The sequence below is a fragment of the Aulostomus chinensis genome, chromosome 15 (assembly GCF_037954235.1).
Source record: "Aulostomus chinensis isolate RoL2024-O1b breed Wild chromosome 15, RoL_Achi_v1.0, whole genome shotgun sequence".
Taxonomy (NCBI): domain Eukaryota; kingdom Metazoa; phylum Chordata; class Actinopteri; order Syngnathiformes; family Aulostomidae; genus Aulostomus; species Aulostomus chinensis.
In genome coordinates this window covers 18,914,859-18,938,367 of record NC_141334.1, presented here as the reverse complement: position 1 = coordinate 18,938,367, position 23,509 = coordinate 18,914,859, and the positions used below count along the sequence as shown (strand labels likewise).

The window sequence follows — 23,509 nt, the reverse complement described above, 5'->3', positions numbered from 1 at the left end:
TTTTTTTTTTTGTCTGCCTGGGTCCGTAAAACTGATTGGGGACTTTGGGTTCCCCCGGCCATCTGAGGATTCCCGAGGGTTCTTTCTACCAATAATGATGGTACCCCCTGTTTTTCTCTTTGCTGTCCTGGTTTCTGCTGCTCTCCATTTGTCATGTTCTGCTGTATCGTTTAATGCTTCACAGTCTTTTCTCATTACTTCATGTACAGACACTATGGTTCACCCATGGGATATGTCAACATGCAGACCCATTAAATTATTAGACCTCGTTTATTATTAACTCTCTTGCATACACACGCATGCGGCTACAACCTTTTAATATTCATGCAGCATAAGTGTTCCCAGGTGACGCCAGCAGGACCAAGTGGGATCATATTAATGCAGTCGAGAGCAGAATAAGACAAGCAAGTATACTTCTGGACAGCTAGCTTTTTAATAATTAGCACCGTTACTGGTCGGCCTATAGATGCACCCAGAGGAATAGTGCAGGATGCAGATGCACACAAGGGATGCTTGGAATGGTTAGCTTCTGTATTTTTGGGGGCAGAGATGGTGAGGGCAAGTGAGGGCTAGTGATCATAAAAAGAGGGAGGGCATTTTAGCATTTCAGAAGGTGAAAGCGCTCACCAAACTGCATCTCTTGAGAGATGCAGCCCTCTGACAGCATGAAAGAACAAGCATAGCGCACGGTCTGCTCTAATATTTGTTCAAGCAGCTCAAAAGACAAAATGGTTGAAAATATTGTTTGATAAGGGTTGACATGGTCTGTTGCACTCTCGTGGGGCTGTAAATTTGTCATTAAACAGGCCATCCAGACATGAGTCATCTGCCACATTAGTCTTTGTTTTCTGTCCCTCTCTATTCTTATCCTGCCTAATTTCCTTGCTGTCTCACATGGCATTCTTTTTCTCCATCATGTTGACCTTGTCCCTTATTCCACCTTGTGCAGTTGTGAGATAGTCCACAAGGCATGTTTGTGTGTGCGTGCGTGTGTGTGTGTGTGTATGCGCGCGCGCGTGTGTGTGAATGTGTGTGTTCGATGGGACACAAAGAGGCAGTATAAAGGTGGGGGAGAGCAGTGGAGAGAGAAGGGCAGAAAGAAAGCAGTGAGGTGTCCAGCACTTAAATTGCCTGTTTATTTCCAGTCATTGCATCAATTACACTGATACAGCTTTCAAACACACTAAGCGTGGTTGCTTGTATGTGTGTGTGTGTGTGTTTGTGTATGTGTGTGTGTGTTTGCATGTGCATGCGTGTGTATGTACTTAAGATGGGGATGATGGAAACATATAAGAATAATATGGAAATATCGGCGCGCTAGTAAGGCAAGGCAAAGGCAAATTTATTTGGATAGCACCATTCATACACAGGGCAATTCATAGTGCGCTAGTATGTAGATTCTGGTCTCGTGCATCCCAGAAACACACTTACAGTGAGCAAACAAGAAGGCAACCTGTATTGTGATTGTGAAGCATTCAAGGAATTCATACATCAATTGTGCACGCCTGCATGTGGAGGGAGCTGCATGGGTGTGTCCGCATGTGTGTGTTATATGAGGTCAGCAAGTGGCTGCCCTGAGATCAGGAACGCGATCGTCTACTCTCTGGGGAAGAGGGGCGTGTGTGTGACAGGCTGCAATGATTAGTGGAGCTCAGCGGGCAGAATTTATCAGACTCAGCCAAGGCCATGAACCATTTCGGCCTGCAACTCTGCAGTTTGTCTCCCACTTCACGTCACATAACAGCCTCAAAGCGGCTTGTGTGTGCACATTTGCAACATGCACGATCAAGCCTGAGTGTGCGTCTCATGATGAGCTGAATATGAATTAACGAAGGCAACAAGACATAGTACAGAGCATACACTTTCGAAAATACCATCGTATTCAGGCTCTGCTTAAATTCATGTTGCATTCACTTGTTGTAGGAAAAAATACTTACTTTTAATACACAAAAGTCAGTTCCTCTTTAAATTAGAGCAGGGATTCCCAAAGTGTGGTGCATGCACACCTGGGGATGCGCTAGCTGCCACTAGGGGGTGCGTGAGCTAAAAAATGTGATGGCAGTTTGGGCTGTTTTTTAAGTGGTATTTTCCTGCACAATAAAGACGTGTAAATAAATATTTCCCTTCTAAAATTTTAAATCAAAAGCTGACATATTCATTTGTAAATAAATGCAGGCTTTTCAAAATGCACCTCATCTTCAGATGAAGCGTAGAAGACGTTATCTTCTCCTCACTGTATACAGCATTGTTCCATTTCTTTCCCCCGACGGTGTGGGGAATTCAGGGGGCATCAACCAAATTGGGATATAGAAGAGGGTGAGTGGCCAGAAAAGTTTGGGAACCGCCGCTGAATTAGAGAGTTGCATTGCAGATCCCATCCAATGTCTTTAGGGAGGCCCTTCTTTGAAACACAGAATTTGTGCACCTGTATTAGTGCTGGAACAAATAGTCCATTAATTGATTGGTCAGTTGTGAAAAGAATAACTAATTATTATTAATATATATATACATATATATAATTTTTGCAGAAAATGAAAACAAATTCACAAACTTTGTCTCAGCTAGGAAATCCTCCAGTATAATATATATATATATATATATAAGAATTTGATAAATGAAGTAAAATTGCTTCAACAAACCTCTCAGTCTAGAATGACATGGTTTCATCAGGATATCTGTTTTTTTAAAGATGAAATGATTAACCGATTAAAAAAAATCACCTCTAATGAAAGCAATCATCACATTCAACAATGTTACGACGCCATTAAGTCTCCTGCATAGGAAATGTCAAAGTAAATCCATGTATTAGAAAAAACTACTTCTAATCAGCTGCTGAACAGCCAATCATACGGGCTTGGCTCATTACTGTCAAAAGCGGAGAGCATGAAAAACACAGATGACAGATTTAGTGGCCTGCTTCTATACCTCTGGGATGCATGCACAGTTTTTATGGTGAGGGAAACAATTCATCATGGAGCAATTCATCAGTGGATAACTTTTAATTAATGTTCAAACGTGCAGACCTTTAAAACGGCAACCTCAGCTCGCTCCCTGCCCCCAGTGTCCGCTCTGTTTGTTCCATTCGCTAAACATCCATGTCTCTTCCTCTTCCTCCTCCTTGCCTTTTCACTTTGGTTGGTCTGTTTCCGCATCCACTTCCATTAAAACACCAGCCCGCTCCATTTTAACAGCTTTCCCCTCGTGCCCACATTTGTCTCATAGGCGAGGCCTTGCAAGCCCACTTCCTGCAACAGGAATGCTGCACCCTGTTTCCAGCATTTTCTCATCTTAACATCTCCCCAATGCAGCCCATTTATTTCTCTATATCAGATTTTTTTTTCTCCCTGCCCTGCTTCTCCTCTCTATTTCTGCACTGAATTGGCAACATCAAGACTGAGAATTAAAAGAAATAGTCTGTCACTGGAGGAGGAACCAATTGGAAAGGCTCAAAATGGAGCAAATTGGACAATCATGGGCACAGAAGTGGGCCTTGATGTAGAAAAGCCCACATTAAAGGGGAAAAGAGAGCCGGACAGATTGATTCTGAATGATATTAAAAAGGACGAGAGGGAGAATGAGAAAGAGTAAATTAAGCATTACATACTGCATTACAGTGCCTCTTAATTAACCGTGTAAAAGCTTTCTTATTAGGACTGATGCACTCCCTAGTTAAGGAGGGAAGAGAGAAAGCTCTTTCAGTTGTCATTGAGATGGGCCTCAAAGGAAACCGTGAAACGGCAAAGCATGGAATAGCAAAGAGCAAGAACAACTCCGGGACAAAGATAGAGCGAGGTCCAAACAAACCGCTCATGTGAAATCATCTCATTTGGTGCGTTTTGTCTCAATTATGTGTCATCTTTGTCATCCTAGTCTCCACTGCCCTCCGCCGCCTCCCCGTCAGTGAATAGACATTATGTGCTGCCACATTAAAAGTCTGATCACATCACGGGCGATCTGTGTGTGAGAGTAGTGTGTGTCATTTCAGCTTCAGGTTCTGCACCTCCACTGGCGATGACTGTAAATCACAGCCAGGGACAAACAATTTACAGTGCACAATCACATTTGAATTTTTTATTTATAGCAGATTGAATGTGCTGTAACAACAGATGTGCATAACAATTCAGATATGCCTTGTTCCGCATTCTATAGACAAACGTGCAGATACAGATGATACCTTGCACAAATAGTCCAACATTTAAGGTAAATTGGCTTCTCCACTTTCTTTCTCAAAGAAGATTGATATCAGTATGTCTGTGCATTCAAAGCAGTGCAGACTTGTTTAGTCCACCTGAGGGAAATAGCTCCAATGCAGAATCCATCAAAATAACACATCTGTTTATTTTATTTTCTATGCTTGAGATGCTCTTGCACAGATTCATGGTGGTTCAAAAAGGAACGTTCTCGGGGAAGATTGCAGACATGTCGCTAAGCAGACAATAGAGAAAGCAGTCTCGCAGAAAATGTGAAAAATGACGATAACCACCATGACTAAAACCTCTCAAGTTGAACCAAAACCATTAATGTTAACCAAAAATGTGTTTATTAGCTAAGCCAAACCAGTCCTATTGACTCATCACAAAACATTGATCCACATCCAGGAGTGAACTTTATTTCAAGAATGCGAACGGCTAACGGTGGGAACCATTATGTGTAGTAATATATAATCACAAACAATGACAAAACAAAATTGACCTCATAAACTTGTTTGTTATCCCTTTTGATCAAGCATCTCCAAAAATAAAGCCTTTGAGGATAAACTAGCATGTACGCTAATGTACATTGTCTTAGCCGCTGTTAGCTAGTCAGGGAATGTTAGCTACATCACTTAGAGATGCATTGCAAACATATCAAACTTACGCTCTGCTCCAAAAAAGTTGTGATATGAGAGTCCAATTTTCATTTTTTGGGTAAATTTTCCACAAAAAAAAAAATGACAAGAAACCCATATTGGAAGTTGAGGATGCAAAACTGAGGTATTTTAAGAAATAGAAGTTTGCTCAATTTAGAAGTTCCTTGAGACATTTCACTGATTCTAAATGCACCCCTGGCTGACACAGAGAATACTAATCTCATCATTTAGCCTGCAGCATGGCTAAAACTGTGTACTCACACACTGTTGTAGACATACAAGGTGTAGTATTGAAGCTGATAGCTCACCTCACACAACCTGTCCCAGCGGAGCTCTATTTCCAGAGTTGTGTGACCGCGTGCTACACTTTGGTAAAAGAATTCCTCATCTGGAGACACACCTCTTACTCCATGCCTTCATTTAAACATGCCAGGACAGAGGGTCCACGGAGAATTTGAAGCCATCACGGTAGAATTTGAAGCCATCACAGTATTATTGATCCACTTTCACTCTCAAAATGGAAATGAATTACAAAAAAAAAAAAAGCATCCCAAATGCTGAACAATTCATTTCTTTAACCTATCATCCAGGGATATTGAGTCACGGGATAAAAATGAAGATTAACTGACAGGGAGTCAAATTTATAAGCGTACCTTTTAATATTTAATAAACTGCAGGTTGATCCTGCATTTAATATCAATCTAAAGAATCGTGGGAGGTTTGAGAAGGGTAATGACAGAGGTTCACGGTAAACTATTTAATTGCATGCGAAACCTTACAGATTCAATAAATAGATAGCGAAAGTAAAGTCCTGATACTTTAGTAGACAACAAGTTGAGGTGTTGATTGACAACTATCTTCCAGTTCAGATCTGCAGCAGTCCAGATGGGTGACGAAGAGTGCAAGCAACTGAGTCTGAGTCAGCAGATTTTACTCACAGCAGCTGTAGCAACCCCAGGGATCACACTCGCCGTAGGTCTGGACAGGACTGGAGTGAGCGCGTACATGTCATGGTGATTGACAGCTCGTGAGAAGGGCGGGATTTCTGAAAGGAGGTTAATCATGTCAAGGTCAAAGAGGGTGTTTGGCAGGGATTCAATTGGAAGATTTCCGTTCGGAAACTGGAGGTGTACAAGACAATCTGTGTCAGTCAGAGTGGAGAATCAGAAGGTCATGTTAAGTGTCATGGCAATGATAGGAGGACTGATGGGACGTGGGGACAGAGTTACATGGGATGGGCCCTCCTATGATGACACCCGTGTAGAACAATGATTTTTATTGACCTTTTCTTAAAGACTGCTCTCTGATTTCAACAAAAAGAACTTGAACTTTACAAAAGAATGAATGTAATAAGTCGCTTTCATGGCTTCCACTCTCCTTTCCTACAGTATACCGGTGTGTTTGCTCAGCAATAAATGAGTTTCGGATGATGACAAAAACTGATGTTTCCCCCCTCACAGCCATAGCCAGCCTCATGTTCCTCCGTTGTGTGCAACCGTCCTCTTGAATCTTTTTTAGCATTTGAATTTATTTTAAACCACTTCCCCCTGTAGTCAGTTTGATATCATAACTACTAGATAGTATCGTAATAACGACATATAAAATATGGAAAGCTAATGGGACAGTGACACAATGTTGGTGAGAAGACTTTTGATTGCAGTTCATTTTGTCCGATACCGCGATCATGTGATTTGCAGTTTTGGATGGAATTTTAATTGCTACATCATTATTTGCATCACAAAAAGTGTTTCTGAAAACGCACATGGATGAGGAGGAATGATTTGCAAATGGAGCACTTATTATGAATTGTATTGGGATAGAGTTTTATACGCCATTGGGTTGTTTATTAAATTAGGATTGATTATCACATGATTTTGGGTTGTTCATTAAATTGGAATCGATGATTATATGGTTCGGGGTTGTTTATTTACTGGGACCGCTGCATAACTTTACACATTATAATGTGCTGTGCTGCTCGTTAATTGCGTAGTATTGAACAGTTAAAATGGTCACGATCCTAAACTTTGTAAGATGTTTTTGTTAAATCAGATTGTGTTGGTATGTATAGTGAGTTAATAAAGGGGTAGGAATGAATAAGCTTTGCGGCCCCCAGCTCCTTTTTGAATGACTAATATTTATTTGACTGCTTGAAAATTTGTCTGTAGACTAAAGGTTCATTGTTTTATTTAATATGCGAGCACGGCTATTATTTTTGTTATGTCATACCAGCTTGTTTGCTCGTCAAAAATCTTTCATTTTACAAATGAAAATGAAAATGAGACGGATGTGGTTTTGAGACCCAATTGGCAAATATTGGACTTTTCTGCTATTTGTCGTGAGGTAATATTGTGATGTGGATTAGGGATCTATTAATAGTGCAGCCCTGGTGGAGGCCTGACAGGCGTGCAGCGCAGATCAGCTGCACTGTCCAAAATGTGAACGTCTGGTCATATTTGTTTTACCTCCTGTTCCGGGGCAACAGTATATTTCTATCTCTTAAGTTTTCATCCACACCGCATTTCCGTCAGACAACTTGTTCAGTCTTGTTCCCCCCTCTCATTTTGTGATTGTAATTACCTCTGCTTGTGTTACACAGAAAACGTTCTTTCATACCAACATTATTATTGGTTTTATGTTTCAGAACTTCAGTGCTGCAGGTCCCAATTAAACCGGCATGTAAATTGACAAACAACTCAGCGGTTAGGTTTTTATTCAAGGTTGCAGAAAATGCGGCTGAAAAAGACAACTTCAACTCTCTTTTGTTATTTTTGAAGGTGATTTTTTTTTTCTTTACAGTGGTCATTGAAATTGAAAGCGGCATGTTGAAGAATTTAAGAGGAGTTACTGGAGCTGTGTAGTTTAGATGTCTGATCAGTTGAGGTTCGGTTTGTCGACCCTCTGTCGCAAAGACGTCAGCCGGGAGAAGCTGAGAGCATCCGTGCGACGGGGAGGCGGCTGGTGGAGTCCCACGGCCTCACCTGGGAAAACAAGAGAGGTGGTTGTGAGGTTGTGGTGTCAGTAACCATTTTCTTCTCAGAGAATGTGACAAAGGAGAAGGGGTTGAGGAGATCGAGAGAGAGAGAGGAAAACCTTTGTGGAAGGTTGAAAACTTTTCATGGTGACATACTTTAGCTGACTTATCACTCTTGAAAGTCTTTTCTTTGAAGTTGTTCTGATTGAACAACCTTTTGACAGTCGCGGCGATAGAATCATCATCTTGGTAGACAGGAGAACAGCATTAAATGTGATAGAAAATCAAAGTAAAAGTAATGGGTTTCTAAAGTTTGCTGAGAGTATATTTTTTGTAATTGGCATTAAAACCACTTCAACAGAGGGTTCAGTCTTTTTTTTTCTATCTGGGCTGTTTTTGATTAAATGGAGTCAAAATTATTAGAAAACACACACATAATGAAAACCCATGCAATCCTCTAAACAAGAGTAGATTAAGAAAAGTAAGAAAAAAAAAGAAAAAAAAAAAGAAGGTCAACCAGTAACACAAGACCGACAGATCTGCCGTGTGATTAAAACTTCCAGCATCCCGACCCTGGACTGACATTGAGGGTCAGCTTTGATCCCCTCTGTGTCATCTCTTTCTCCGCAGAGAGCAGATCCGACACCAGCCGAGGCAGCTCATCCACATAAACACTGATAAACACTCGGCTGTCCTGGTAAAAGAGAGAACAGGAGTTTCCTGCATCGGCCTCCCAGAGTTTATGGACGACGAGCTGGAGACGATACCATTGGCAAACTTTGAAGGAATCGTGTAGAGAAAAATAGTGCAAATGGCGCTCCTTCCCTGGCAGCCCCACTTCAAAAAGTAAGCGTCTTGTTTTTCATCAGAAGATTTCATACAAGGCGGCACGGTGGTGCAGTGGTCAGCACTGTTGCCTCACAGCAAGAAGGTTGTGGGTTCGAGTCCCGGCTCCAGCACAGGATCTTTCTGTGCGGAATCTCCATGTTCTCCCTGTTCCTGTGTGGGTTCTCTCTGGTACTCCAGCTTCCTCCCACAGTCCAAAGACATCAAGAGGGGACGAGGCTGATTGATACTCTAAATTGACTGTAGGTGTGACTGTGAGTGTGAATGGTTGTCTGTCTCTATGTGTTGGCCCTGTGATGGACTGGCAACCTGTCCAGGGTGAACCCTGCCTCTCGCCCAAAGGTAGCTGGGATAGGATCTAGCCCCCTGTGACCCTTAACAGGATAAGTGGTAGAAAATGGACAGATTTGATACAATTTGTGTTTTATACACGATAACTGAATTTCTTTCCTCTGCAAATGAATTTTCATTGCACAGCTACATGTGGATATTCCCTGACTTGTCTGGTTAGTGCTTATCATGTATTATTTTACCACAGAACTTCTCTGCTGAGAGTTCTTGAACAACTGTTCTGAAGATGTTTCCAGAATCCTCAACGATGTCCATGTGGTTTCTCTTTTTGATATCTAGACAGTAGCCAGATAGTACATCTCCCAACCAAATTTTACCAACCAAAATGTTAACATTCTATACAGTCCTTAAGTACTTGTACAGACATTTTTTTTTTCTGGCATAGAGAGAGAGAGAAAAATATATATATATATATATTGAGGCCACGAGATATAACTTTATCGTTGATTTAACTTGTTCCCTTCATTTAGTTATTTTAATTTTTGAATAATAAATAACTACATTGATGGAGCAAGTTTTTATCTTATGTCCTTAAAATGAATATATTTAGGTTACAGATTATATCTTGTGGCCTCAAAATATCTATTTTTTTCTCTCTATGTCATGTGTGCGTCTATGTCTCATTAACTAAAAAAAAACAACAAAAAAAACCCCTCACTATTTAATCCCAATGGCCTCTTCAGGGCTTCATCGTTACATAAATGAAGGTGGAGGATTCACATTTTTCATGTTTGGAACAACAACAGGGGTGTGTGTTGCTTCCAGGAGAAACAGAAACGGGCTGAAGAATGCCTCATCGCGCCGACATGTTAGAGGAGTCAGTGTTGTCTTTTGGGTTTTTCAAATATCATCAAGTATTCATTTCTCAGAGAAATTGATTCTCTGGCTCAGGATGAATGATGATAAATAAAGGGGAAGGAGGATGGGGGGGTACTTTAGCACCGTTTAATGTGGATTTAACTAAATGACACTTTAAATCAGGATTATAGCTGGAAAAGAAGCAGCCTATCACTGAAAGAAGCAAAAAAAGCTGATATAATTTCCTTGCATCCTTTTATGCATATTTTATTAAAAATACTCTCTGGCAAACCAGTGACGCCAGAGTTAGTTGTACATGTTCTTTCAAATGGGGTGGAAGTAATTAAAGCAGAGACAACTGAAGCTATTAAACAAACGAACCCCACATCACTGGTTGAACAGTAAGGAGCTGCAAAGCTTGATTATCCCCCTCTTCACATTCTCTTTTGGGGCACGAGACCAAACGAACAAAGCGATCAGTAAAGGTTGTCCTAAAGGCCAGCACCCAATAAATACACACATTTTAACTGGCTGCTGGTTGGAGGGGGATTGTATGTCGTCACTCCCCTAATTAACGTTTCATTTCAAAATCTGGAAAATATCCAAATGAGTCATGATGAAACATTGTGGTTTGAAACTGACATTTTGACTTATTCTAATATTCATTTATTTATCGATTCAATCCATCACAAAAGTACGCGGTTCTTCGTTCTGAATTGATCCAAGCAGAGTTCAGCGGCGCAAGTGAGGTCATGTGGTTTCATAAGTGAATGAAGTTTGTAGAAACTGTGCAAGGTCTCCTGGGATTCTCAGTAAATTCAGTTTGTAAGATCCAAACACTCCTACAGATGATATTTCATGTAGGAGAACACACACACACACACACACACACACACACACACACACACACACGCTGCAAAGATCTCTTCTGAGCCCTGGAGGCGGCCTGGCTTTATATACACTGTTGCCTTTCATAGACCAACAGCTCCAAGTGTGAGTACCAAGACAATACTCACTTCTTAATGACTTCATAATGAACATACGCACTTGTGTCTCTAAAGCTTCAATTCCATCACACAACAAAGAGGTTTCTGCAAATGCACTTGAATTAGATTAATTGAACGACTGTCATTGATGTTCTACTGTAAGTTGTGGCTGAAGTTTCCCTTTTTGATTAGATTTTATTCGACGGGAGGGAGTTGTAACTGAAGCATTTATTGTTTCAGTCTCCCAAGGGGAAATAACACATCTATTGTCTTTGTAGATCTCAGTGTGGAAGATAAAGGATTTTTTAAAATGTTTTATTAAGAAAGATGGATAAAAGAGATACGGAATGAGAGAGGTGCCTTATAGACTGAATAGAAATCAATGAGTTTTGTACGAGAAAGAAAACTGGTTAAAGAAGAGAAAGAAATAATAAAATTCACAGGGAAGATTTAGGGCTCAACGTTTTTTGACAGTCGTACTGTAAATGAAACACAAACAAGTGACAAGCCGAATGAAAGGAAACACGGCGAAGGGGGAGCATGAAGACGAAGCGCGCGCACACACTTGGAGAATTTATATAAGAAACAGAGAGAAAGGGTCTCAGTCAGACACCTCGTTGCTCCCACCAGCCACATACGTGATTACAGCAACTGTGGATGAGAAAGCTCAAGTCAAACAGAGACAGTGAAGAGCTCTGTTTGAAAAAGAAGGGCGAGGACAATGAAAGATCTGATGTGTATGATGAGATGTGGATATTAATGGGAGATGCTGAAGTCACACTGAGATAAGTACCACCTATCACTGGGTAAAATAACAGGCTGGTGAAGCTTTTCAACTTCCTTCCAGCGTGTCTCTAGCCTCTCGCTTTTAAGGAACTAAAATATCTTATGAAATGTATTCCTTCTTCTCCTTTCGCCTTAGATTGAAGCCAGACTTTCAAGCACTCACAAGTACAGTTGGTGTGTTGTGCTCACAAAAAAAGGATGTGTTTCCCTCCTGCATCACTTCTTTGGGACTCTTGAATGGAGAAAGCACCAGACACATACAGTATATTTAGCTTGAAGCTAATTGTGCCCCAGTGCCACCAACAACAACACCGAGATCAAGATTATACTGAACGATGCACTTGAGAGTTTGTAAGCAGACATTTTTGGACAGTTTTGTAGGAGATGGGGCACCATCAGCTTCAAGCTAAATATATGTGGCTGGCTCTTTCTGCATTTAAGAGTCCCAAAGAAGGGATATAGTGGTGAATGAACACCTTTGTTAGCTCAACACCTATTTGTGAGGGCTTGCAGGGCAAAATAACTTTGTGGGGGAGGTGGCACTTTAAAGCACTCTGAGTACAGACTCCTGACTCCAGTGTGCTTTAAAGTGATACCTCCTGCCCCTATTTGTCACAAACTGTCAGAGGAAAATGTGATGAAGAGGGAATCAATGCAAGTTTACTTCAGGTGAATTTGATCCTTGTCTTTGATAACAGTCCTCAGCCATTCGTTGAACAGCCACCTCCTCACAAGAGGGAGGGTTGTAACACCTCTTCCAGGTGCAGCACGAAGACACGTGACTCATGAAGACGATACAAAGCGTCACCTTTGGCACACAGATGCCATCCATTGATTGAATTCCCCAGCAGGGTTTGAAAAAGTCCCTGTGTTTAAGATGGATTGGAATCTGGAAATAAATTCATGAGCATTATCACCACCATTCGAGCTAGTTTAGATATTGATAATGTTAATGTGTTTTTCTGCGCCAGTGATAAGGTCAACCAAACTATACATGTGCTGCTCTTCTTTTGGGATTTTAAGTTTTTCTTCGATATGTTTACAGACAACCTGCATACTAGTCAGGTTTTATTTCAAAACAATGGTATGACGAGCCATTTGCAGTTGTAATCACCACCGCTAACATATCCTGATGCAAATTTCCATTTCCTGGAAAACTGAGCAGGATGATGTTTGAACAAAAGAAAGAAATGTCTTCTTTGTGATAAAAAATCAAAAAATCACACGGCAGTGTTCCTCAAACAGGAAATACAAAGAATATTAACATTATTCTGCTATATATATATATATATACACAGTATATACAGTGACACCATTTTAATGAGAACAGCCATGAAAAAAATACATAAGTAGCGATGCAATGTAATTAATACAAGAATAAAGTATGATTTTCTTTTCATTTGCAGTGTAACTCAGCTGGCAGCAGCAGTGTGTTTAGAGCAGCTCAGGGATGGTTAGCAGCAGAGAATCGATCAAATCCGAGATGAGACGGTTGTTGAGGTTTATGTTCAACTGTTCATTGGACTTCCAATATGGCTTCCAGACATATCCAGGCACCTCTGTCCAGTATAGATCTGCGGGATATCCAGAGATTTGATGATTTCTTCTATCTGTGTGTCTGCTGCACAGAGGAATTTTCACCCAGAATGTACAACACTGTCAGCTGCCTGGACCGTCCATTGACTGGTGTCTGGACTGAGGGGTTAAATTCAAATTCAACAAATTATCCTAACCAACCTCCTGCTCTTTTTTTCCCCGAGAAAATAAAAAGAAAATTGAATCAGAATGGCAACAGAAGCGTGACAACCACAGACTCAACCTAAAGGCAGGAGGTAAATTTGCTTTTATAAAATGATCAGGTACGTTTTCTAACAACAGAGATGTTATTCCAGTCTTGAGAGTAAACAGTTTTCTCTATTTTATGTAGCGGGAACATGACCGGAAAAACAGCAACATTAAAAGCCGTGCAAATGATTTCCAAAACCAGTGAGGCAGTGATCAAAGCCTGTAATATGACCACTGACACATCTAAAGTTTATTTGCCAACGAGTCTGCCAAGCTGGTGTTGTCTCACTGCATCATGTGGCAGAATGACAAATCCCCCATTAAATATCAAAACCTTTATTTTAAATTGGATCCGAGATAAAACTCAGATGTATGCATGCCATATTTTTCCCTTTAAACAACAGCAACACTAGGAGATGCTTACTTGAGCGCGTTTAATTCCTTTTCTTCAAAAATAGGCTCAAAAAGGAGATTTTTTCAGATTTTCTCATCAGGTTCATGATTAGGACAAACATATGTTTGCAACATTTAAATGAATTTTTTTAGAGGACTGTAATATTGTGTTTTTCAGGGTTAAGATCTTTATTTTGATCATGAACCTCTTCAAACCTTGTCAGCACCATGAAAGGTTTGTTCTTACTTTTTGTTCACAATGCAGTCGCACATTGCTACAGAGGAGCTATGGTCCTGTTGTTGATGCTGAGAGGATTTACCTGTAATCTGGCCGTCTCCAGGAAGAAACATTGAGCCAAAAAAATTCAGAGGGAGCTGCAGCTGCACTGGACAAGACTGGTGGCTCAACACAACACATTATGGACCTGTAACGATAAAACATTGGTGTCAAGCTATATAATAGGTCACTATAATGGTCTGCAAGCGATGCAGCCACCACCCCACCAGCAAACAACAGTCGCCCAAGATGAATCTACTTGTGTGAAGCACTCTACTATATAATTATACTTTGAGGCAGCAATATCTGGGGCAATACAAAGTAGAACCATACTCAGGGCAGTCTCACAGAAAATACAGGGAAGGTACAGGGTCTGTAATGCTAAAATATGTTTAGCACGATGTAGAATATGGTTTCAAGTGTAAAAGTATACAGGATGATGTTATTCGTTTTAGACAGAATGAGCGTCTTATGAAAAATGTCGGCAAAAACAAAAATTGGAGGCTTTTTTTCATATGGCAAAATAATAAGAAATATCCTCATCTGAAAACCCAAACCTCTATGTGCCGTGTCATATAGTTTCTGTCTTTATTTCAGCAGCTGCAGTGAAAAATAGCTGAGTGCAAATCCAATCAATGAGTGCATAGACCCTGAAAACAATGTCAGTTCGAAGCAGAACATTCAGTCAGCCTCTGTAACATAAACGCATGCTTTCAAATAAGAAAAGATTATATGAAGTGTAAAGAGATTGCTGCATCAAATATTGAACAACACAGGAACTCATTCGGTATGAAGAAATAAATCATAATTATGGATGGCAGTATTTAAAACACTTGAAGTTCATTAATGAAAATGCCAATGCGTTTTGTTTTTTGTACATAAAATGACAAGTAAAATAGATTTTTTTTTCTTTTTTTTCTTGCTGCATGTTGGTGCTTTGTTTCTTTGGGGAATTAATGTCCATTTCTATTTCCATGTTATAATAGTACATGACGACAAGAGCAGGGTCTCTGAGCTACAGTATAAAAAGAAATATCTCACACACACACACACACACACACTCTCTCTCTCTCTCTCTCTGTGGATCCAACACAACCTCTATGATTAAGCTAAATGAATAGACTAAGCTTTCCTGGCCTTGTCTGTTTTCTCTCTCAGATCCCTTGATTTATTTCTGTCACGACCGACATGTTTTCCGTTATCCTTTCCACATGTCCAATCTCTGAATCTAAAATACGATTCATAGACATCACATGTAAGATAAGCTGTGGGCTGCTATTATCTTTTTCCTGCCATCAGTAAAGTGGATCTCTTGATACATCAGCAACCCCTTTGGTTATCCAAAATCTGGTTTTCCAGATTTCCCAGCTCTAATTCTCAGTGGGGGTTTTAATGGGGAGATGGGATTCAGAGGTCTTGCTCAAAGCTTCTTTCTGTCACTCTCTCCATCTCTCTCTTTTTATATATATAAATTGATCTAGTCTTAGGTTCCAGTATTAGATTTGGGGTTGATGTGTGTATAGCTCGCTCCCTGAGGCGACTGGCTGTCTGGAAAACACATTACCCCACATCCCCAATGCTTCTCACACACACACACACAACTGCAAGCATATACGTTGTCCACATATGGGTTAATGTTAGCAATCTGATCATGCATGGATGGGCGACCACACAGTGCTGTAGTGAACCATAAACACACAAACCCCCACACACGAGCGCTGTCAAGGAGTGTTTGTACATCATTCTCTTAATACTCAAAGCAAAATGACTAATCAGAAGGTAAAAATGTCCACCATTCTTTACAGCACCTACTTAATCCAGAGAATCACTGCTCAATATGTTCTGATAATCCCTGCGGCTCTGCACCACTTCAGTCTCACACCACATCTATCTTGTTTTTAAAGGGCTGACCCAAATACTCAACTCGCTGGCAAAGCTCCATTCTTTACCATTCGGCAGCCTCGCACACTCAAACCTTGTGAACATTGACAGTGGAATTTAGCTTTGGTCCTTCCTAAATCACATCTGTTTGCTTTGATTTAATTTTTAAAATCAACATTTGAACACGCCATACAGAAATTACTGAAGAAATGTTTCCCTCAGTAAAAATAAAATCCCTGATGTTGTGAAATCTCATCCGGTGACAAACTATAGTACGAGTACATGGTACTTTAGTACAGCTACAATATAGGACTGTTTCTTGGAATACAGTACAAGATGATGTTTCTTATAATAGAAATGCTGAAATACACTCATTTGAACATTTTAAAAAATAATGAGAAAATAACACAAGACGCTTGTAGCACGCAGTGGCAACAGCAGTCTCTGTGGTAATTATTAAAAGCTGTATCGTCGAAAATCTGTTGAAATTTGAACATGGTGTGTAGCACGCTATTTTTAAGGCTTCTCGAGGCAGGAGAGGTTTTGACACAAGTAACAATGGTTTAGGTCGTGCGTTGAGGCTCATCATTTCATCCAAGTCATCATCAATCCAAGTTAGATAGCAAGAGTGAGACTGAAAGTCAGTGCACCGTCAAAATTTTAAGGTTGTTATTTTAATGTTCTAACCCTAACCCTAAACTCTAACCCTAACCCAAGTTAGATGGCAAGAGTGAGACTGAAAGTCAGTGCACCGTCAAAATGATTTTGAGGTTGTTATTTTAATGTTTGGCAAAATGTTACCTTAAAGCCTCAGACTGAGCAGAGCAATGCACAGATTTTGAGGTAAATTCAAGTGACATATTCTGCTGCAGCTGAAATATAAATTGCTCTCGGCAACTTCAGATATTTATCTACCCATTTATCAAGCCATCTGGCCTTACAAACAACGTTTCCTATTTTTTCAGCTCTTCCACTGCTTCTCTGTTTAGTTTTGATTTTATAATTTATTGACTTTTCAGTGGAAGAAACTCTGTATGTACGATCCCCTACTTGAAGGAGGACTTGACCTCTGACCTTGCTAAAGGATTATGATTTTTTTTCAAGCATTAATTCATGATATGAGTGAATGGTGGGTTGTAATATTTGTGAATATGAATATATCCAACAACGTGAAGTCCCTCTCCCAAAGTTAGCTTCCATTAGGTAATTATGATGCTGTCTAACTTACACTCCTGAGAATACTATAATCTGCATGAGAGCTGACTGGCTCTGGCAGATCACCTCGGATTTGTGAGAAAATCAATACTACAGCCTGACTATGCATGCTGCTGTGTGGGCTCTAACGGTTCGACTAATAGCCCCAAAGACAGTGATGGGCTCAATTTGTCACTGACGGAGTGTTGTGATGTACCAGTTCCCAAATCACTGCAGTCAATACTGTACTACTGTTGCAGCATCTCTTGGTTATCCAGTAACAACACATTTTGAAGTAAATCAGAGAACAGGTGATGCAGACTTCTTTTGCACTTGAGTTAATCACATGCTACATACAGGTAATTGGACAGCACCAGTGAGGGCCTTTATAGGAGGGAACAGGGCAGACTGGACTTCTTGAATTGAGCTCACCTACCTACCAACTGACTAACCGAACTACTGTACCTACCTATTGACCCACTAAATCAACTGTCGCATAATCTAAACTCAGCTCTTCCTATTGTACACAGTGGTATTTCACTAAATCTAATTACTTTGATGCAGCTGGATTAAGAACTTTTTATAAAGTCTCAAAGAGCAGATTGTCTCCTCTCTAACTGATGAGAATTAAACTCTTGAACATTCTGTTCAGTCTTGATGACGAAAGTATCTCCAGTTCTGTCTGGGTAATGCAACCATCTGCTACTAACTCCTGGAGTTATGGAACCTCTCAAGATCTCTTAAATAATTCAGTTGAGAGTATTCTTAAGACTTCATATTTATGCACAAAGCTTAATTTTACATGTAGATTTGAATAACTCGATTCCAAAATTGCTTTTCCCAACAAAAACAAATCACTCTGCTTTGAATATTCAGTAGAGTACACATGAAAGCATAGTTTTTTCTAATTGTAATTTTGGATTTCTTCCAGCTGTGCAGTTATCTTTGAATCACTTTGCTCTAAATTTATTGCAGATTATTGGGTGTGACTCTGGTAGGAATCCTTAAAAATGTGGCTGTGAAATTTGGTGCAAGACATCTCTGTATTAACATTATTTATAAACAATTCTGAGCTAGTTAAAAAATGTATTAAAATCATCTGAGAAATCTTGCAACCTTTGAAAGAAACTTATTAATGTGTGCATCAGTGCTGATTGTTACTTCTCTTTTTATCTCAGGGTGGAGGTCACAGGATTCAAGGTCCCCACATTCTGAGGATTAAAAGATCTGGAAAAGAGAGACTATGCTTACATTCACCACAATGGAACCTGTAGATGTGGCCAAACTTCGAGCTCGACTCCACCTGCTATTTCTTTGCTTGACATTACGTGCTAGCATGCTTCAGTTCACTGCAGCCACAATACAAGGGTACATTGGTGATCGGGACATGATATGCCCGTCTGTATGTAGGTGTGATGAAGACTTTATCTATTGTAACGATCGTGGTCTGAGCTCCATCCCGTCACTGCCTCCCTCTGCATCAGTCCTCTACCTTCAAAACAACCACATAAACAACCCAGGCTTGCCCACCTCCTTGGAGCGCCATCTTGCTGTACGTGTGGTCTACCTCTATGATAATGAACTGGATGAATTCCCCCTGCACCTACCACCATCAGTCCGTGAATTACATTTGCAGGACAACAATATCCGCACTATTCCTCGTAGTGCACTGGCTCGGATGCCCTTACTGGAGAAGCTCCACTTGGATGATAACTCTATCTCTACGGTCAGCATTGAGGACCAGGCCTTTGCTGACAACCCAAAACTGCGCCTACTTTTCCTCTCCCGCAACCACCTGTCTAGTATTCCCTCAGGATTGCCTGCCTCCCTGGAGGAACTCCGTCTGGATGACAACCGAATATCTACTATCCCTACCCATGCCTTCCGAGGTCTCACCTCACTTAGATGTCTGGTCCTAGATGGGAACCTTTTGGCAAACCAGCGCATCGCTGATGACACATTTGCCCGGCTGTCCAATTTAACTGAATTGTCCCTAGTCCGTAACTCCCTCCAGACCCCACCTGTCAACCTGCCCAGTGCTCATCTTCAGCGCCTGTCACTGCAGGAGAATGCCTTGACTCATATGCCCCGTGGCTCATTGGATGGCATGCATAGGTTGCAGAGACTGGATCTTTCAGGAAATAATCTGACCACCCTACCAAGGGGACTGTTCAAAGACTTGGACAGTCTGGCTCAGCTGCTAGTGCGAGGTAATCCTTGGCACTGTGGCTGTAACTTGCGCTGGCTGTATGATTGGCTAAATGCCCGTGGTAACTCAATCACTGTCAGAGGTCTCACCTGCCATGGACCGGACAGGGTGCGTGATATGGCATTGAAAGACCTGACAAGTGAGATGGAAGAGTGTGAGGTGGTGAGGACAGCAGGGACCAGAGACAGGGTGGGTGGAATTGATAGCTCTACCACCCACACCCCTCCTCAGGGCTCGCTCTTTACCCTACGATCAAAGCGACCAGGCCTGGGGCTCCCTGACTCTGGCTTGGACTACACTCTCAGCAGCAGCGGTGTTGGGAAGAGTCTGGCCCTTAACGTTAAGCCTCTCTCTCACAACAGCATCCGTGTTACCTGGAGCGTGGCACAGCCCAGCTCCTCCTTCAGGCTGAGTTGGCTCCGACTTGGAAGTGGTAATGCAATGGGGTCAATCACAGAGACGCTAGTCCGGGGTGACCGCAGAGAGTACCTGCTTACCTCCCTGCAACCGCGCTCCAGCTACATCATCTGCATGGTGCCCATGCCTGCCAGCTCTGAGAACAAAGGAGTAATTTCTGGAGAAGCTGAAACTGATGAAGCTCTAGTATGTGCAAAAGCTGAAACTTCAGACGTCAACCCAATAGAGGAGGAGGCAGAGGATGCAGATTCACAGCCTATGATGGTGCTGCCTCTGGCGGGTATTATTGGTGGAGCCACTGCAATTGTATGTTTGGCTCTTATTTTTGGTGTCTTTTGTTGGTATGGACATAGAAGTGGCCATTTGTGTTCCCGTGACCATTACACTCGCAACAGCTCTCGAAAAAACAAGACCTACGATGACTACATTGAGTCAGGCACCAAGAAGGACAACACCATCTTGGAGATCCGTGGCCCTGGGTTCCAGATGACACCTATGGCAGCTTGCCAGCCAATGCAGCCTAAACCCCTACAAGAGGATTATATCATTCACACCATATTCCCCTCCAATGGCACTGGTCTGTACAAAGGTGCCAACCATGCTTCTACTGCGGGGCAAGGCACCAACCGGGGCTACAGAGAAGGAGGAATCCCAGATATAGACTACTGTTACACATGATGTACTGTACCAGATTCTATTCACAGTATTGTTGGTTAACTGTATAGATGCACAATTTCCCTTCGCATGGACACTAATGAAGCACCCCTCTGTGCCTTCTTCTTCTGGTCTCCCATTCCAAATTACCTGCTGTTCACTGCACTGAAAGTATGGTATGTGATTAACTAGAACTGAAACCGTGTGGGAACACTGCAGGAAACAGCCAATACCCCTAGTGTAAATGCACAGTTGACTGTTTCTTCACCATCTTAGTAATGGCCTGTGTGTGTTTTCCTCTCTGCTCTCTCCTTGTGACATGTAAGCAAAGAATGTATACACTGTGGGAAGGTCAAATTCAGTGCAAGTACAGGTAGAGCTCCTCTATCTCACAAAGGAGCCCCTATCCAATATGGATTAAGAAATAATGAGAAACAGACATTTTTGGCACTCATTTCCTGCTCACTAGTCATCCTCAGTATGGAATCTTATCAAATCATTGTTCCAAACGCCTCAACTATATTGATGTGCCCTACCAGCTATCTGAGGAAAGGGCTTTGTAAAGCTGTGAATTGTTCTATTTCAAACAACCCAATAACCACTTGTCTTAAAGTAAGCTTGTTATTACCTTATTCAGTAGTTGGCAGGTTGAAGATCTCATCATGGCTGCTCAGCCTTGGTTTTACCTCTCCAGATCATTCACCTGAGTTCAGTATTGTAGTGTTGCATTAGTGACATGCAGCACAAAAATGTAGATAATTTACGTAGATACCGACTGGGCTGTGTTTGAAAAATGCTTTGCTATTTTTAACAGTGTTTTTTAAGTATTAAATCCTGCACAGCTTTCTTTATTTATTTATTTTGTTCCTTATGTGATGGTTTGTTTTCTTTTTTGTGTGCGTGTCTATGCTATAATTGCTTTTGAAGATTTTCCCCTCATGTTTGTTATCACTGATGAAACCCAGCTTTGACGAAGACCGTGGATTGATTCATCTAAACAATTGAAAAGAGAAGTGAAGAAAAATCTAGTTGTGGTTTCATGTTTTCTGCAATTCAGCAGGAGTTTTGATTGCGACTGTTTATAATGTGTAATTTGAAATTAGACCCCACCCAAAGACAAGCATGTCAGTCCGCCGAGGCACTAGAGAACAATGTTCCCTTTCTCTTTGTGTGGCTGTGTGCTTAATCTGTGACTACAGTTGGTGTCTTTTTGTTTCAACAAATTTCCTCCACGTTTGGAGATAATGAAAATCCAGACTGGACAAAATACTAATGTGGAGCCTCCTGGGAGACTTTGAGGGAAAGAACTGTGAGTCCAATGATGAGACTCCAACCGCAACACTGTAGAACTGCACCATGGGGCGGCCAAGCTGGTGGATGGATGGGTGAGGGGGGTTTAATAGATGTTTGTTTTAGCAATGGCAAAAGGCCTCCACTCATTCCACCTTTTTTATTACTGAGCAGCACTGAAAATGTAAATGTATTAGCACTTAGAAGAGAACAGGGATAAATGTAATGACAGGCACAGGGAGATGGAGGGTAAAGAAACATCTCCAGGCACTGACAAAGATGCAGAATTGATAGCTTTGCTGCGATGGAGTTCACCCATGCATAAATATGTTTGTCATTCTGCGCTTCTCCCCTTGGGTTTAATATTGTCCATCAGTTGTTTATCACTGTGTCGCTTCCAAAGGGGAAACCAATTGTGCTTCCTTGACTGTTCTGTCCACCAGAGTTTTACACTGGTGTCAGAAAATATGTCAGTGGAATGTATATTTTATCTTGCACCCAAGATCACTAGCATAAAGGTATTAACATCTCACTGGCCTGGCTAATTCTGTTTTGGGGAATGTTGATATTGTGTAAATGCTATTTTATAGTCGGTCTATTCAAGACACATACTTCCTCATCATTTGTATAAATAAATCCATGGCCACAGCCACATGAATATTTTTCCGAGTGAAATTATAGAAAGTAATGGTGCCATAACTTTGCATAAAAAAATATGTGAACCTGAGATGTGTGTGAAATTTGCTTTATAAAGTCATCTTCAGAGGGGATCAATAAAAGTTTTATAATCTTGTTATTACTGCAACCTGTCATTTCAGCTCATGCCTGAGGAGACAGACTTCTTTTCTTACCCAGCCTGATTTCTTGTGCTGAAAATAACATTGTGTTGAGGCACTGCTAGGTGATGAAAGGCCATGTCAAAAAGACAAATCAAAATGAACATAAACTGCACGTTGTGTTTATTTGCAAAGGATAAATCAGTGTCAGCTGCAGCCTGGAGCTAGACACTTAGAACCAGCTGAGTCTTGAAAATGAAGTTGAGAAGAGGGAACAGGCTGCTGCCCTGAGTGACTTTACTTCCACTTGATGCCTAAGACTGCTCAGCCTCCAAATGAACAACTTCATCAAATCACTTCAGATTAAATACAGTTATCAGCATCCGCTGGGCTAAAATTTCAGAGAGTTTTGTAAATGCATCAACTGGATATCAGAAATTCCTGTGACACTGCTACTTGCTAATTTCGATTAAAGAAATCGAAGTAGCTGGTGCAATTAAAGGCAGTGCAAATCAGCTAAATTAAAAAAAAGAATGAACAAACCAAATGCTCGCTTGTCCAGACTAAGCTGGAAATGGGGAGACGGTGACTGGGATTCGTGAATTGGTTTGTACTGACTGAACACTAATTGAGATGAAATGTTAGGATGTGTCACAGGAAAGCTGATTTCTAATACCTGTGGTTTGAAGAGGGGAATCTCTCGAATGAACCAGTATCTGTGAAACTGAAGAACAGGAAGAGTTGCAGTATTAATATAACTTTCCTTTCTCGTAATGATGGAGTACTAGCTTAGAAAAGAGAAATGCTATTGATTATTATTATTGCTTGGATTTTGTTGATAGGGACAAGGGCAGGGACATTGTGGTCAAATGCTCATTGTGTACAGGTTGTGCTAAGCTGATTTCGCCTCTGTATTTCCCACCAATCAAAATGTGTTTTCTACTGCAAAGCGCTCACAGCAACCTGATGTTTGTTTATCAAGTCTTGTAACACGCACACAACATTAAAGAGAGTAGAGAGGAGTGGGCTGGAACTCACTCACCAAT

At 41.1% G+C, this 23,509-nt stretch overlaps 1 protein-coding gene across 2 annotated transcripts in view; it reads left to right on the top strand.

Annotated features, from left to right (window-relative positions):
• Positions 1-22,846, top strand: part of flrt1a (fibronectin leucine rich transmembrane protein 1a) — a 44,157-nt gene extending 21,311 nt beyond the window's left edge. Inside the window, exons 2-3 of one of the 2 annotated variants that reach the window (XM_086227293.1) lie at positions 8,451-8,666; positions 18,296-22,845. In XM_086227293.1, the coding sequence (XP_086083419.1) occupies positions 18,361-20,421 (2,061 nt within the window). In that variant the 5' untranslated portion in view covers positions 8,451-8,666; positions 18,296-18,360 and the 3' untranslated portion in view covers positions 20,422-22,845. Of the gene's footprint in view, positions 1-8,450; positions 8,667-18,295 lie in introns of both variants that reach the window. The other variant, XM_086227294.1, reaches the window with a different exon arrangement.
• Positions 22,847-23,509: the final 663 nt, after the last annotated feature.